The sequence below is a fragment of the Lynx rufus genome, unplaced genomic scaffold (assembly GCF_022079265.1).
Source record: "Lynx rufus isolate CCGP_SWC_20201006 ecotype Redwood Valley unplaced genomic scaffold, mLynRuf1.p SCAF_6, whole genome shotgun sequence".
Lineage (NCBI taxonomy): Eukaryota > Metazoa > Chordata > Mammalia > Carnivora > Felidae > Lynx > Lynx rufus.
Genome location: NW_025814878.1, coordinates 38,792,594 through 38,809,738, shown reverse-complemented (window position 1 = coordinate 38,809,738; position 17,145 = coordinate 38,792,594). Strand labels below are relative to the sequence as shown.

Here is a 17,145-nt window from a genome sequence, read left to right as displayed (position 1 = left end):
AATGTGGAGAATTTAAGTTCTTTCTGTACAGATCCGGTAAAAGAATGATCAGGAGCCACTACATTACATGCTACATGCAGAAGCAAAAAAAAAAAATCATCCCACAAAACAAAAGCAAACTGCCTAAAGTTAGGCAAATAAGAATTCTATTTTGTGAAATGGTATCTGTCCAGTATGTGACTTAAGAATAAAGTAATCAATATGTATGAGATTTGAGGTGAAGTTTATTAGAAATAGTCTATCACTGGCTTCAGTTTATTTTTCTCAGAAGATGCCTCCAAGGAAGAATGCAAACAGATATTTGAAGGTTTAATTGGTGTTTTATACTTTTGGAATTTTTAAATAAAAAATACTCTATGAACCCAAAGGCTTGTGTGATGTTTTAGTCTATGTAATTATATTTTAACGTCACAGTCATAAGTGTTTACAGTGATGACAAAGCTTATTTTTGCATCTTTCTATCTCTCATCATCTCTTTCTACTTAATGCATATTTAAAAATCTTCAACTAAAATAGCATGAAGTTGTCTTAATTATCTAAGGTACATCAGAAAAGAAATAAGGCTTTATTAGGATGAGGGTTCATAATAAAGTGAGTTTTGCCTACTTACGGAGGAACTGTGTATTTGGTGAAAAAGGGAGAAAACTGGCAGTATAAGAGATGTCTGAAAGAATAGAAACGGAAAATTTCTTGTAATTAACTCAGCCTTGATTTTCCAGGAAGATCTCTAAATAGAAAAGACTACACGAGAAAAGAGCTCAAAGGGAAATTATAGCTAGAAGTACTGACGAATGCTACTACCCTTTGAATTCAGCCATTGAGTTATGCAGCATGTAAGGCTGCCTCCTGACCACAGACTTTATATTTAACTACTGAATGAAATGCCATTAATAATTATCAGCTTTATACCCTTAATCACAAACCTGCAAAGGGATCACTCTTATAGGATTCCCAAAAATCTTCAAATTCCTTTTGGACCTCCTCATCCATGATGATCCCTGTAGACTGCTCATTATTTACTTGGACATAATTGGCTTTCAGGACTATCTCCACTTCACAGCGTACATCTTGCTGGAAGGGCTTCCACCGTTGCATTACGACTCCATAAATAGTGAGGTCATCGCCTAGGAAAAAGCACCACGTAGCAGCAAAGTCCAGTAGTACCACACTGCTTGCTGGGCACAGACTTGCATGACAACCAGAAATAAGAAATAAACCACTCTTGGGTTAACCACTCTCAGTTGGTTAAGTGTCCGACCAACTTCTGATTTTGGCTTAGGTCACGATCTCACAGTCCCGAGTTCTAGCACTGTATTGAGCCCCTGCTGAGCATAAAGCCTGCTTAGGATGTTCTCTTTTCCCCCACTCTCTCTCAATATAAATAAAAATTTTTTAAAAAGAGAAAGAAATAAACCACTTTCCTACCAAGTTTACAGTGGTAAACACTCATCCAGAAAACAATTTGAAACCAAAAGAACACCACAGATTTCGTACTTTTTTCTTTCTTTTTTTTTTTTTTTTTTTTTTTTTTTTTTACAGGCACTTGTATCTGCACGGCTAAAAGCTAAAGTGAGCATTTTTCTTTTTGTGAATCTGCTACATAATAATCACACCAAATTATTACCCTTCACTGGGAAAACAGTTTACTGGATGATTTATTCATCATTATATTGGGCAAAATGTTCATCTCAGAATCCTTAACCATATAGTTCTCATTTAAAGAACAGGTGGGAACTGCAGCTAAAAGGTGAAACTATCATCAATCTGGTGTCAGGAAAGGAGACAATCTTTGATAACTGACACTAGCTTTAATTTCCTAGATACTAATTTTTACTTACCATATTAATATTTTACTTACTGACTTAAAAAAAAAAAAGAGGAACGAACTAAGAAATGAGGATATTACTGTTACACTTCAAAGCCCTTTTCCCTAAACTATGAAAACACAAGATACAACCCTGCTTATTCCTTCTTGGTTGGTTCTTTCCCACCTGAGGAAACTCTCCCATTCCTGGTGAGAAGAATATTAAACTTTTACAGATATTCCTAACAGGCCTTGGGTAGTTTATAGGCACATTCTCCAAACACTGACATCTGGATTATTACATACAATTCAATGCATCAATTAACAGGTATACATGAATGAATGGTTGGAATTCAGTATTCTGGTACTGGAGAAAAGGGGACCAGAAGAATAGACGATAATCCTAGTCCTCAAAATCTTGTTGAATATAAGATGTTGGACATACCCCAAACCACTCTGGTGGTATTTATAACTTGCTCAACAAATAGTGTCTCTGAACTAACTGGCAAGTCTTCATATCTAAGCCTGTGTCAAATATACGGTATTTGCTCATGCAAAATGCCTTTTACTCTCTAAATTTCAATGTGTAATGTGTAATCTGCAGAGCTTTTGATTTTCTGAAGAAAAATGTTCTGTAAATGCTAAATGCATGGAACTGGTAGCAGCAATTACAGAATACAGAGCATATTTCTAGCCAAAGGCAACTTCATAATAAATGGTGAAAACACGTTTTCAAGAGCCTTCCTAAACCATGGCTTGGATGTTTTTCAAACCCAGTCAAGAAATGATCATTTACTATACTGTCTGCCCTCAATTTTTAGATGAAAATGACTGGGGCAACTTTGTATGAGCACTTGCAACAGTCCTTTACTGTGGTCATTTTAATAGATTATGCTTAGGTTGTTCCTAAATTAGTCAAACAAGGAACTTAACTTTTAGATACCGCACCCATAAGTAACCCGATTTCACTAAGCAGTGACAATGTGGAAAATGTGGAATACTGAAGAACGGCCAAGAGCACTGATTTTGCCCAATTTGGATTCAAATTCCAGCTCCACCACTCACTGGCTACGTCCTTGGGCAAATTACCTAACTTTGCTGAGCCTATATTTTGACCTAGAAAAATGGGAATAGTTACATTTATATCTCAGAACAACAGTGAAAATTAAGTTAGATAACGTTTATAAATTACTTCATACAGTATCTAAAATACAGGAAGTGCTCAACTGGCAAATATTGGCTATTATTATACGAAACCTTGTTATTATACTTAAGTTTTCCCACAATAAAAATTACAAACAGTGTTATTGTCAGGAGGCTCAAGCTCTTACTTTCTACAATCCCAGCTCTTTGTGCCGCTCTGTCTTCTGCAGCTTATTTCCCACTGCAGCCACCCCCAACCAGACCCATGTCTGACCTCCCACTGCACTGGCAGTTCTCAGGACACAAACTCCAACTTTATTACTCTGCATGTGTCAATCTGGGGTTCCCAACCAGACTGTAAATTCCTCAAGGGCAAGGATTATGCCATATATCTTTTCATTCCCACAGAGATTTGTAGCTATGGATAAATGAAAAAAGAGCTGCTGACAGACTGCTTCCATCCATTATTGTTAGTGACATGTGAAAGAAAAATAGCTTCAGGTTTTTTCACGGCAGAAAGAATTCAGTTTAGATGAAATGCATGAAAACATCTTATTTTTTTTAAAGAGGGTTTTTAAAGTATTTATTTATTTATTTTGGGGTGGGGCATGGAGAGAGAGGGAGAGAGAATATCCCAAACAGTCTCCTCTGCATTGTAGGTATGGAGCCTGACACGGGACTTAAACTCACAAACTGTGAGATCATGACCTGAGCCGAAATCAAGAGTCAGACACTTAACCGACTGGGCCACCCAGGTGCCCCAATAAAGAAATATTCTTGACTCTAGATACTGAACTCTTCTATTTCCATAGTGTTTGCCTTATAATTTTAATGAAATGGCAGTTCAGTAAATATTTTATACATGAAGCATCTGGAGATATCTAGGGTTAAAGAAAAAGAGAAATGGTGGAATTTGCAGAAATGAAGCACTTTTGATCTGTCTGGTAGGGGAGAACAAGGATGTGGAATAAGAGGTCAGATATACTTGTTTCTGTCCAGGGGATACACTTGTGTTATATGTTTTCTATTGAGATTAAGGGTGAGTAAGATTAAGGTATGAGTGAGAACAGGAAATACTTAAAGCAGGGAATGTTGAGGTGAATCAAGAAACAATTTTTGACACCAGGCTAAGGTTTACTAACCATTTCCATTTTTTGGCCCACTTTCAATGTAACTTAAATGTTAAATAGCAAGTGGAAATCGCTAGGCAAACAGTAAAAGCAACAGTTTTTAAGTTATTTGGAATAAGAAGAGGAAAGAGAAAGAATAATCTTGTGTCATTCTCATAGGCAAAAGTCTGGTCAAGGCCTAGGAATGTGTGTAGGGAGCAGAGCTGCTGACTTTTAGGGAGACAGGTTGCCACCTGCCTTTTCTAGGGCTGGAAGGAGAAGCCTCAGAGAAGCTGACTAGGACAACCTTTTTTTGGGATTGAAAGTCTGTAAGTCCAAAAGACTTTTAAACTGTATACTAGAGATTTTAGTGCCTGTCAGTTCTGGGAAGAAGAGACAGTGAGGGAATAGGATAGATAAGGATACTGGTGCCAAAATACGGAAAACGTCAGTTACTTCGGTTAGAGAAAAAGGTTTTGATTAAAACTGTTAGATTATACATTTGAATGCAGTCTGCTTCTGAGATCTCTACCTTTAGCTGACAGGGCCATGTAAATTTTACAGCCCTAGCCCCTACTAACAGCTGAAAACAATCCCCTTTATTCTCCTTCTTTCTTTTTGCATTACATATGTAGAATAATACATTTGTTTAAAAAAACATATCAAATTTTATTAAGAACATCTCATGATACTTAAATGTGGTTACTAAAGAAAATAATATTTACTCTCTTGAGCAATACTGACTTACAAAACCTCCTAACATCTTAATTTTTCCAATAAAACTCTTCCCTACCATTTTTTTTTTTGTAAATACAGTAATTTTAAATTTTAACATAGAACACTTCCATTCTACACATGTGGGCCAGTATTAATCCTTGCCCTCCCACTAATACGTTTAAGTTTGATTCTTCCCAGGCTCCCCATTGAGCAGAATAAGAGGGGCAAGATGATTTCAGATGGGGCAAAAAAGAGCTTAGGAGCTGTCTGGTTAGCCTCAAGATCAAACTATAACCAAGAATGACATCGCAACAACCCCTGTGAAGTCCTCCAATTTCCAGAATAGCTCTGAGGTTGTCTTTGATTTGCCTGGAACACTTCAGATCAACCAGATCAATGGCCATCATGAGGCCTAAGTCACTAACAGATGTTGTACACCCTCTGCTTGACTGTCACTGAGAAAAGAAACCATCGTCTGATAAAATCTACCTTCCTGGAGCTTCAGACTGCTCAAACTCAATAGTAATCTCCTCTAACTATAATTCTATTTCTGTATGACAGCTTTCCAATTAACGAAAAGTGAGCTGTCATGTCCTTCCTAAGGCTTCTTCATGCTAAACACCCACAGTTCTTTCAGCATGGTTTCAAATTCCTTCTCAATTTGGGCAAGTGGCCAACGGAAACACTGAGAACCCTCAGAGGACAAAATCAATGTGACTCCTACTGTGGTGTCACCAGCACAGAGGAGAGAGGAACAATCACCTCCTTTCTTCTAGATACCAGTAAGAGTACAGTAGTATCTGACAGAGTCATACTGTCTGATCCACTAAAGCCACTACAATTTGCTACTGTTAAGCAAGGATGTGCTGAAGAGACTCCTGGACGAAAAGTCAGTGGATCTGGGTTCATGTTCTAGTTCTGCCACTTAACTCTCCATGTGACCTTGGGCAAGTCAGATTCTTCATTTATAAAACAGTGGCTGGACTGGACTAAGCTATAGCTTTTTTCCTGCTGTGTATCACCTCCCACCTCCATGCCAGTTTCTGTTCTCAAGGTGAGCAATTAAGCCTCCACACTGAACTTCGCAGTGTTCAGGTGGAAATAAAAAATGGCTTTTTCCTAGTCAATATTTTAGGACCTCTTATAAAAGCCAGCAAAAATTCTTACCAGATTTACAACTGTCTACTAGGTCATCTTCCAGGATAACCTTCATAGATCGTGGAATACTTCCAACAGATAGCCTTTGAACCTAGCAAGGAAAAGGAGACACATACTAAGTATGCTTAAATACATGCTAAGTATTCAGAAGCCTAGCAGTTCTTGAATTACTGTTTCTATTTCCCTGGTATTATCATACAATTTAATTGTGATGGGGATTTATAAAGTTTTCTTGAAAACTGTACCTACTATCTGTTTATAAACTCACTAGAGTAAAATAAAAACACCAATATGGAAAATATCTCCAAATATAATCTACCTTGTGAATGCTCAAAATAAATACATGCTCCACCTATTAAACATAATACCAAAGTTATTTACCTACAAAAGACATGCAGTTCTTTCCTGACCTTTAGTCCTAAGACCTGGGCAAATCACTCTGTTCCTTTGATCATTCCTTAGTGACAGAACTCTGGTTTTATTTCACATGTACATGTACCCAGTAAAAAGACTATTTCCTAGGCTCCCCTGCACATGGAATATGGTCATATGGCTAAGCTCTGGCCAATGAAATGAGTAGACATGCCTTAGACTTCAAAGAGGTCTACTTGAATGGAGACTTGGCTGGTGCTGTTGCCCGTCCCTCCCTTTTCCTGCTGTCTGACTAGTATACAGTGGTGAAAGAGTTGTAACTACCATCTTAGATTATAGAGAACCCTAACAGAGGTCACATGTTAAGAATGGTATATAGAAAGACAGGAGTTTGAATCCTTGACACTGAATATACCTTTGTGTTTCAGCGGCAAGGAAAACCTGGCACACTGTCCCATATTAAAGAGTGTCTATGTATATATACCTCATTTGACACAGCAAATAAAATTGGGCCTAAACCTCAAATCCTGAATACTCCAATGTTTAACAACCACTTAAAACCATTTAATTTTTCTCCTATCCCTTAAATACAACTAGTTTGAACTTCTTAAATATTCCCTTAATTTTAACATAATTATTAATTATGTTAAATATACTACCACCTGCGACACATAAAATCAATAGATGACCGAGTAAACCACAAAGCTGAGTGATAAAGGGAAGGCAGCATAATGACCAGAGTTCTACAGTGTTAGAAGGCTACTGCCTTTGTTAGTTAGGTTCAGAATTTATTAACACACAAATCTGTTTCCAAGCCTTGAATTACCTCAAGGTTTACCTACAACATCGTTTTACCCTTTAAAAAACTTATGTTTTCACCATTAATCAACAGGCAGCTTAAAAGCTACAAAATGCCAAAGAAAATTCTTAGGCAGAAAGGGCCATTCTCATGTTTGGGTGCCATATGCCAATGCTCTCTATACAGAGATGATTACTGCATGGTCTCTAAAGACTATATCCTGGTACATGTGCAACTATACTGTGTGATGACACAAATCCCATTTGTAATCCTTCATGTGTTCCCCACTCTTGGTAATTTGACCACTGCTGGAAAAAAAAAAAAAAAAAACACCTTCTTCAAAGTTGTGATTTCTCTCATTTCTTTGATCATTTACCTGCTCTTGAATTTTGATTTCCTGATAATCTCTACACCTGGTTGGAGATGAAGATAAGCCTGAGAGGCAAGTGAATTTTGAAGAATCACAGCTTTCCGAGCTGGGACAGGAGGACGGCCGGCAGAAGGTATAGTACAGCTCAAAGTCAGCCTTGACCACAAATACATGCTTGCATTTGTTACACATGTAATCCCGCTCAAACTCCAGGATCTTCACCACACTTGTTCGAATCACTGTCCCAGTGACAGATAAAAAGTGTCCCACATCCTTGGTTTTAGGGATGTGCTCCCTCACCAGCTCAGGACAAACGGGCAACCCTGATGGAGAAAAACAACAAAAAAACCACATCAACTTATGTCTTGGGATTTGACTCTATGGAATATATTCCTCTCATATTTCCTGGAGTAGAAGGTATAACTTCAGAAAAAAAAATTTTGAGTTTTACTTCAGAAAAAAATCAGATCAATTCAATTAAGGAAACAGAAAAAGATCATTTTAAATAACAATGATCAGTGGACTCTTTTTAAAAGTACATATCCAGATGACATAATAACCAGGATTTTAAAAAAAGGATTGATTCTCATAAGAGGGCTATCTCAGTAGAATCTAAATACATTATGTAATTATAACCTCATTCAGTAAAGAATATACTACCAACTGTGACACATAAAATCAATAGATGACCAAGTAAACCACAAAGCTGAGTGATAAGGGATAATGATAAGTGATAAGTGATAATGACCAGAGTCCTACAGTGTTAGAAGGGTACTGCCTTTTTTAGTTAGGTTCAGAATTTATTAATACACAAATCTGTTTCCAAGCCTTGAATTACCTCAAGGTTTACCTACAGCATTGGTTTATCCTTTAAAAAACTTGTGTTTTTCACCATTAATCAACAGGCAGCTTAAAAGATTCAAAATGCCAAGGAAAATTCTTAGGCAGAAAGGCCCATTCTATGTTTGGCTGCCATACATCACTGGAGTAGAGAGATGCTAGCTGTGATGGTCAAAGGCTGCCTTCTAACAGACTGCCTTCTAACAGGTTTACCAAGGTAGCATTTGTTATACTGGTTCATGCCCAATGGTCCACTGGTTCATGCCCAATGGTCTTCAGAATTCAGCAGCTCTGAAATCTGGAAAATGTGCACACTGAAGATGGATCTATAGGATTTGTCAAGTCATGAGAAATAACCATAATAGCTATGATTATACTTTAGGTTTCTATGGTCAGCACACTTTCTCCCTGTTGACAAATCTACTCTGAAAGCCAATTGATGATAATAATGAGGTAGTTTGGGAAGTATGAAATTAACAACAACAACAAAAAAGGCAATGAGTTATATGAACTGTATGTATGCTTAAGGCACCAGGTTACATTAATCTGGTGTTACAGGTTACAACTCTATAGACTTAAATTTTCTCTGCTGCTGGCTGAGACTCTACGTATACTGTATATTGTATAAACAAGGCAGGTACTGCCAACATTTGCCACTATAACTCCTTTTTCTGTCCAAGGCTGACCCCAGAGCTGACAAGTGTGCTATTCTATGGGCAGGAATAGACAGAGAAGTTGGAGCTGGATCAAAGTAGGTATTTTACCCATTAAAAAAAATATGCATGCTATTTCTCATTGTTGATTTCAGGCATCTGTTAATTCAGCTGTGTATAGCTAAATGTCGAGCTACCAAGAACATACGGATATTTCTAGTTACAACCAGGTAAAAGCCATACCAACGACCAAAGCTTCTCATTTAAAACAGGTCTTGTTCTCATGTCTACATTGCTTACATTTTGGAAGTACCATGTCCTTTTTTAGTTTATACCCTAATGTTAAGAAAGAAATGACTACGTGGAGATTTCCCTTCTTATTTGGCCTTAACTGGAATGAATGTATATTATGGCAACCCTTAACACTGCTTTACAGATTCTCAGTTACTTTTGTTTTGCTCCCCACATGAATACTTTTTTCAAAACTGAGATAAAGATAAGAATAAAACTCACATTTACTCTTTTAAAGTGTATAATTCAGTGGTTATTAGCATATTCACAAAGTTGTACAACCATCACCACTATCTAATTCTAGAATATTTTTATCACTTCAAAAAGAAAGCCTGTACCCATTAGCAATCACTCCCCATTCCCTTACCCCTAGCCTCTGTCAACCACTAAGCTGCTGTCTCTATGGTAAATCTACTCTGGATATTCCATATAAATGGAATCATAAATAAGTGGCCTTTTGCGTGTCACTTCTTCCACTTAAGCATAGTATTTCCAAGACTCATTTATGTTGTAACATGTATCTATACTTCATTACCTTTTATGGCTAAATATTCCATTGTATGGCTATACCACATTTTGTTTATCCATTCATCAAATGATAAACATTTGGGTTGTTTACACTTTCGGGCTATTATAATACTGCTACAAACATTAATGTGCAAGTTTCTGTTTATCTGTTTTCAATTTTCTTGGGCATATACCTAGGAGTGGAATTGCTGGGTCATATGGTTAAATATATTTTTCGAAATAATGTTATTTCTGTGTTTGCAAAAAGTCACTAGTGTTCTCTAATATAAGTATACAGAGGACAGAAAAATAGTATTATTCAAGTGGGAAATAGGATTATTAATCCAATTTCCTTCATGAAGTGTAAACAAAACCTACCAACAATTATGAGCAAGGTAAAAAGAATAGAAAAAATGGATTAAGAAAACTCATTTTAATAACTCCTTAGATTTTTTTAGTATCCATTCTCTCTTCCATGGCCCCTAAAAGATATCATTTTGCATCCTATTTCTACTCATTCTAGTTCTGCTTCAGATGCAAACTGCTCAGTATAAATTATATTATCAATATATTAAAACTATCAACATATTTAATATCAATATATTAAAACTCTAGGAGAGATACAGAAGGAAAACTAAGATCACAAGAACTAGTTATGGGAAGTGTTGTATCACTCTGATTTCTTTCATAACTGCAGAATACCGAGGAAAACTATAGACTGCCCAGTATAATTTATCAGACTCTTTGGATATTTCATATGCTAACGTCACATGTAGCTGATGAAGTCTTACATAGTTATTTAGATAGATATTTGCTATTTCTGGCTTACAAACAAATTTTGGTCTGAAAACAAAAGTAAATGTAATTTTATTATAGTTTTCTCCTAGAAAGCAATCTTTAATTTGACAGTATCTTACCGTAAATAGCACCTTAGAATAGAAGAATAAAACACCATACCCTCCATTGCTTCTACAGTAATCCAGGAAAGAAATAAAGAATGCCTAAGTCCAAATCTCCTCTTCTTATAACCTTTCCATGGCTGCCCACAGATCTAAGAATAAGGAACCAAGTCTGGCTGGACTACAAGGTTTTCCTCTCATACCAAGCCCTCTAAGCACTCAAACATTCACATATAGTGTCCCCTTTGCCTCAACACTCTCCTCCCAACTCTGATCCTCAAAAGAGTCCACACTAAGAAGCAATATAGAAGTTGAGAAAACAGATTCTGGAATCAGACTATGTGGGTTTAAGTCGCAGCTCTATTACCTACTAGCTGTGTGATCTTGGCCCAAATTATATAACCTTTCAGATTTCCCTTCTGTAAAATGGCAATAACAACAAAACCTACCTCACAGGGTCATAAGACTAACGTAATTCATATATGTGACGTTTCTTAGGACAGTACCTTGCATATAGCAAACACTATTTATTATTTATTTTTGAGAGACAGACTGTGAGCAGGGGAGGGGCATAGAGAGAGGGAGACACAGAATCCGAAGCAGGCTATAGGCTCTGAGCTGTCAGCACAGAGCCCTACAGGGGGCTCAAACCCACAAACTGTGAGATCATGACCTGAGCCAAAGTTGGATGCTTAATCCACTGAGTTACTCAGGTGCCCCGAGCAAACACTATTCAAATGTTAGTTCTTATACGTGACATTTTCATTTTTCCTCCTTAAAAGATCAGCTTAAATATCCTTTTCTAAATAAAATCTTTCCTTAACCCACCTCAGGTTGAATTTTCTTTTTTATGAGCTTTAACACACTGTTCCTCTCTTTCATTCCACTTATTGCAATTTAAATAAAATAATTATTATGCTTCCACACTTGAATATAAATTCCACAGGAACAGGACAGAGGTAGATTTTATTCACCATGCTTTCTAAACAGTAAATGTTCAAAATATACTTGAAAGAAAGATGAATGGCAAGACTAGGAAGGAGGGGGTAGACAGGAGAGATATTAAGGATACTATGTTGACTTTGAGATATGTAGAGATAAGGGATCAGGAAGAAGGTGAAATGTAGAGTGACTCCCAGTTCTCTGGTTCCCTTAACAGGGAATTCTGCAAGGCACACAGTAATCAAACAGTAAATATCTACTGAAAGAATAAATAAGGAAATACCATTTTTACTTGGAGTGGGACACAGAGTAGAGAAAAATCCTAAGTACACTTTTTGATACACTGAATTAGCAAGAAAATATCTAGTGTGAAACCTCTGATAAGCATGGTGATATCTGGATACAGAGCTTGAGAGACAGATTTTGGCTAAAATTGAGAAAAAATGTAGAGGTGGTATTTGTTTCTACGTAGGTGGCAGCTGAAGCTCAGGTCCAGAAACAGGGGCCACCCTATGAGAGTGCAGGATCCCGGAGAATACGGCCACATCTGAACCTAGCACGTACGGTTCAGGTAAAGGAAGAGGCACCAAAGAGGAAGGAGAGAAGCCACAGCCAGAGAGAAAGGAAAGGGCGAGAGGGTGCTGCCAAGTGGGGCCAAGGCTGGAATTTCGTAAGGTGGGAGGAGTCAACTGTATCAAACCCAGCAGGGAAATAAAGGAAGAGAAATACTGAAAAGTGACCCTCAGTTTGACCATGAGACTGTCACTAGCAAGGCTGGTGAGGGTGGCTCCTGTGTGGTGGAAGTAAAAGTAAAGAAAGTAAAAGGATGAATGGAAGAAGGAATGTATTCTGTCAGAACATTTACTTGTGAAAAGGAAGAGTGCATGGAGAATGAAGGGGGACACAGAGTTGAAAGACAAGTCTTTTTCCTTCTACAAAATGAGCAAAACCCGAGAGAGAAAATTCAGATATAACTGCCAAAAAGGATTCACGGTCATCCCTCTCACCCCCTACCACACTCCCACAGATTCCATGCTCCCCGGGGGGGGGTTTGGCCTGACCGGGTGACTGACTTCATAGCACATGGTTTACCCACCTCCCTACCTTGGTCACTTACAACATCCTAACTGACCTCACGTAAATCAAGGTTCCGGTGTAGGAGACATGGCTGGACTTCAGGAAAGCTCTAAACTTCTTGAAATTCAGGCAAAATGTTATGTATATACACATACCTGCACCTGCTGGAGAGGGTCCATATCTTTCTCAACATTTAACCCTGAAGAACTGACTTAAATCCTCCATCCCATAATTCTACTGACTTGCATACGATTCCCTCTAAGAACAGAAGGAACTTACACTGTGGCAACAGTCACTAAATTTCCCTCCCCTCCTCTAATTTAACAGTAATGCCCTAACCTCTAGCATGTCCTACTCAGGCCCCTGGTCCTACATCACATTCAAGACGATCTCTTCCAAATGCTGTAACAACATGACAGTGACATTCATAATCACTTACTGACTGTACCACTCATTTAGGGTCTTAATCTCCTATTGCTCTGCGTTGTTTCTTAACCATTCTATATGTGGAGGGGACAGTCACTTCTTGAGATCCTTTTCACACCCCTGTGCCCAACCCAGTGCTTTAATAAGCACTTTTCAATAAGGAGAAAATTAGTGAATAGAAGAGAAGGGGGAATGGGCTTTCCCTCTCTCTCTCTTGCCTCACCTTTACCATATATGGCCTCAAATCTCCCAGTCCAGAACAAAACGCTTGAATTTTGTGGTGCATACAAGGGCTTCTTACCTCTGTACCTTTCCTTAGGCACTTTACTTGGTCTGGCAAACTCTCCCCAGTTCACTCAGCCATGAAGACTGCATTCACGTTTTCCCTTCCACAAGAAAATTTCCCTAAGTCCAGGCTAACACATGCACACTCACACAAATGGAATATGTAAGCAAAATGGTCAAATGAATGCACCATTATATAAACAATGCCTTTCATGTCTAGAGAAATCTTCCGTCAGGAAAAGTAAAAAGGAAGAATCCAGAGACACCTTCCATTCCTTGTAAATGATAACCCAGGCCTCATGATAAGTCTACACAAACTGGTTTTATTTCAGTCAGCATAAGGAGATGTACTGGAGAGATACTACACAGGGAATATTAGAGGGAAGCAGGGCTCACTTCTGAGCATCCCGCATATGCCAACCCAACCTCTTCTGTATTCCTCTACAAGTGTAGCCAGGATGAGTGAATTTCCTACAGCTATGTCTAACACAATTACAACATCTCTGAAGAAAAAACTATGTAAAGATTACAACTAAATTTTCTAAGAAAATTAGCTTTCAATTATCTTCTATACTTTTACGATACCGGGCAATATGTAATCTTTAATGTTCTTACATTGGAAACAAAAGAACAGTTTACATTTACTGAATCATGTATATGGTGCCTGTTTGCTTTTTTTTAGAAATTCTGAGCAAATTTGTTCAAAATATGGCAGATTAAGTGGTTATTTTGTATAGTAAAGTAACTATTATTTTAAGAAGAAGATAATAAAGGTGAGTATATTTCATCTTCAGATTCTTTTCATTACAGATTATAATTTTTAAATAAACTTATAAAGGCAATATGATGTTAAGCCAAACTGACCATACACAAGCAAAATCTTAGTGCTAAAAAGGTGCTAAGAGATGGTGTTTGGACAGAAATGACAATTTATTTTCATCTTCCTGTCTTACTATATATGTTACCAAGTAACTATACATGTTAGGTATAACATATGTATCTGTATGTGTTACTAAGTAACACAAAAACCTTTACCATTCTCTGACGAATTCAGTGAGAAAGAACAAAAAGAAATTTTGGAAATAGACAGCGATAGGTCCCTCTCTGTGCAACAGAGAAGTCCATATCAATTACTTCAGGTCCCCGGTTTTCAGCTTGCAGTTCCCCAAACAGTAGCATCAGCATCACCTGGGATCTGTTAGAAATGTAAATTCTTGGGCCCCAGGCCAGACCTCCTCAATTAGAAACTCTGTGGGTGTGGCCTAGCAATCAGTGCTTTAACAAGCCCTACAGTTGATTCCGATTGCCATAAATGTTTGGGAACCACTACTTTAAATAACACATGAATGCTATTTTTTCCTTCTCATTTACTTTGATGCTATCTTTGTATTACAAGACCTTTCATCAAAACCACTGGAAATAGCAAGTAAACTGTAGGCTAATAAAAATCCCAGAAGATAAAGAGCAATGCATATCCTGGAAAAACAAACTGGAAAATGTCTTAGGTTCCTAAGGAGTCTGAACCACAGAGGCAACCTATGTTTTCATAATCAAATGCCTTGCCTGGAGTCCAAGATGAAGCTGCAATATACTTAAAACCACTCTATTTCCATCCCTGGTTCATTCTGCTTGGGACACCTCTATCCCTGCCTTACCTTCTCCTCTTGAAATCTCCAGTGAATCTCTGAGAATTTGCTCCCTGTTCTATGAACTAATATATCTTGCACACACCTTAAATGAGGCATGCATCACATAACATAATAGCTGCCATTAAACTCCTTTACAATTATGTTTAATATGTACTTAGGCATGTATCTTTGAGCATACAGACACCATTTGGTGAATATTTGACTATACAGCTATCTCCTCTACAGCCTTGAACTCCTTTAGATGAGGGGCTATACCATAGTATTATGGTTTCCCAAGAGACTAGCAAATGCCTACACATGATACGTTTGTAGAAGGAATGCTACCATGGTAGTAACATAATTTGCAATTTACTTTTGCAGAGAACTAGAAAAAAAAAAAAAACAGGCTAATTTATCAGAAACCAATAGGGTCACCCACCTAGGCAGACAAAATTTTGGTATTTAAACTGAGCATGGAAAAACATCTGAATGTAAGGACAGCCTAAAACCATTCCTAAATATATTTCAGTAACATTAAAGCCTCTTCTAACAATCTTTTCGCAACATTATTATAAGGAAACATTTGTTCTTGAACCTACCAAGAGATTATCTAGTGTGCTGATGCATAAAGATGTATAATATTCATAATTTTATTCTAGATAAAATACTATTTTTTTCAATTAAATCAAATGCATGCTCCTTGGGGGAAATCTTATTTTCTCCAAAGATTTCTACCATACTGACTCATCTCTTTCCAATCACAGCAAGCATTTTTGTTGATTATAAATCCCCACCTTTCTGAAATGTACTATAAAGTACTTATTTTTAAACAAATGGTACGTGTGTTCTCAAGCTTAATCACAGACTACAGTGATTCAAAGATACAGCTTTGCCACCAGGGGCTGATTCTTAAAAAATTAAGATACTTAATCTGTCATTCATTCAACAAAAGTTGAGTGCCTAATGGGTGGCCAGTATAGTGCTAAACTTGATATATAAAAATAATAAATTTCCTAAAATAGTTTTGAAGATCACTAGATAGAATCTGCTACTTTTCTAATTCTTTTTATTATCAATTCTTTTGTTAGTCACATAAGCTCGTAAGGCTGCTTTGAATTATAATTTTATACACACATAACCACATGTATATATGTGCACACTACCATACTGTTGTCTCCACACATTCTCTTTCCCCTTGATTGGAATGGCTAGTACCCCAGCCTTCTAATATCCAGTATAAAATCAATATTCTGCTCTGAAACTGACCATCAACTACACAATAGATATATTTTTAAGTATAAAGATCAACTGATGTTCTTATATCATTCATTTCTTAGTGCTCTGAATTCAGTATGTGTTGGGATTTCTCAAAATGTTCCTAGAGAATAACACGGCAGTAAAATCCTTAAGTGATTCACCTGATATCCTGGCATGAAGATTCTGCTTCATAGAGGCACCCTCAGGCTGAGAAAGGGACTGGAGAATTGTCAAGGCTGATCTTCGCAGAGCACTATCAAAAATTGTTAGTACTTCATTGGGGAATGTGTTGAAATACTCCCCAATTTCCATGTTGGTCTCAAAAAGGGTCATGGCATTAACCACAACTGGGTAATGAGCATCTTCATCTCTTTCCTTCAAGATTAGAAGAATATCATTCTTATGGTATTCCGAAACATAGGATTCAAACACTTGACCAACCAGTGTAACTTGATCACTATTCATCTTGAATCTAGGTGACTAAAGAAAAAGAAAGGACCGTATTATACCTTTGGTATTGCAGACTTAAACACAAGTTAAACAAAAACGATTGGTTGTAAATCATCCTGACTTTGGGTCACACTATAAACTCAAAATATTATTCAAATTAAAATCTTAAGGGGCGCCTGGGTGGCTCAGTCGGTTGAGCGTCCGACTTCGGCTCAGGTCGTGATCTCACAGTCCGTGAGTTCGAGCCCTGCGTCAGGCTCTGTGCTGACAGCTCAGAGCCTGGAGCCTGTTTCAGATTCTGTGTCTCCCTCTCTCTGACCCTCCCCCATTCATGCTCTGTCTCTGTCTCAAAAATAAAGGTTAAAAACAAAAATTAAAAAAAAAATTAAAATCTTAATTAGATTGGAATTACTTGTTA

The 17,145-nt window shown here is 37.4% G+C and overlaps 1 protein-coding gene across 2 annotated transcripts in view; it reads right to left on the bottom strand.

Moving 5' to 3' along the window:
- The window catches only part of MCM9 (minichromosome maintenance 9 homologous recombination repair factor), a 107,488-nt gene extending 90,631 nt beyond the window's left edge, over positions 1 to 16,857 (bottom strand). Inside the window, exons 1-5 of one of the 2 annotated variants that reach the window (XM_047101739.1) lie at positions 16,439 to 16,857; positions 7,479 to 7,795; positions 5,941 to 6,022; positions 924 to 1,124; positions 174 to 664 (exon numbers count right to left, since the gene is read on the bottom strand). In XM_047101739.1, coding sequence (XP_046957695.1) covers positions 603 to 664; positions 924 to 1,124; positions 5,941 to 6,022; positions 7,479 to 7,795; positions 16,439 to 16,742 — 966 coding nt within the window. In that variant the 5' untranslated portion in view covers positions 16,743 to 16,857 and the 3' untranslated portion in view covers positions 174 to 602. Of the gene's footprint in view, positions 1 to 173; positions 665 to 923; positions 1,125 to 5,940; positions 6,023 to 7,478; positions 7,796 to 16,438 lie in introns of those variants that run through there. The other variant, XM_047101737.1, reaches the window with a different exon arrangement.
- Between the last annotated feature and the right edge of the window lie 288 nt (positions 16,858 to 17,145).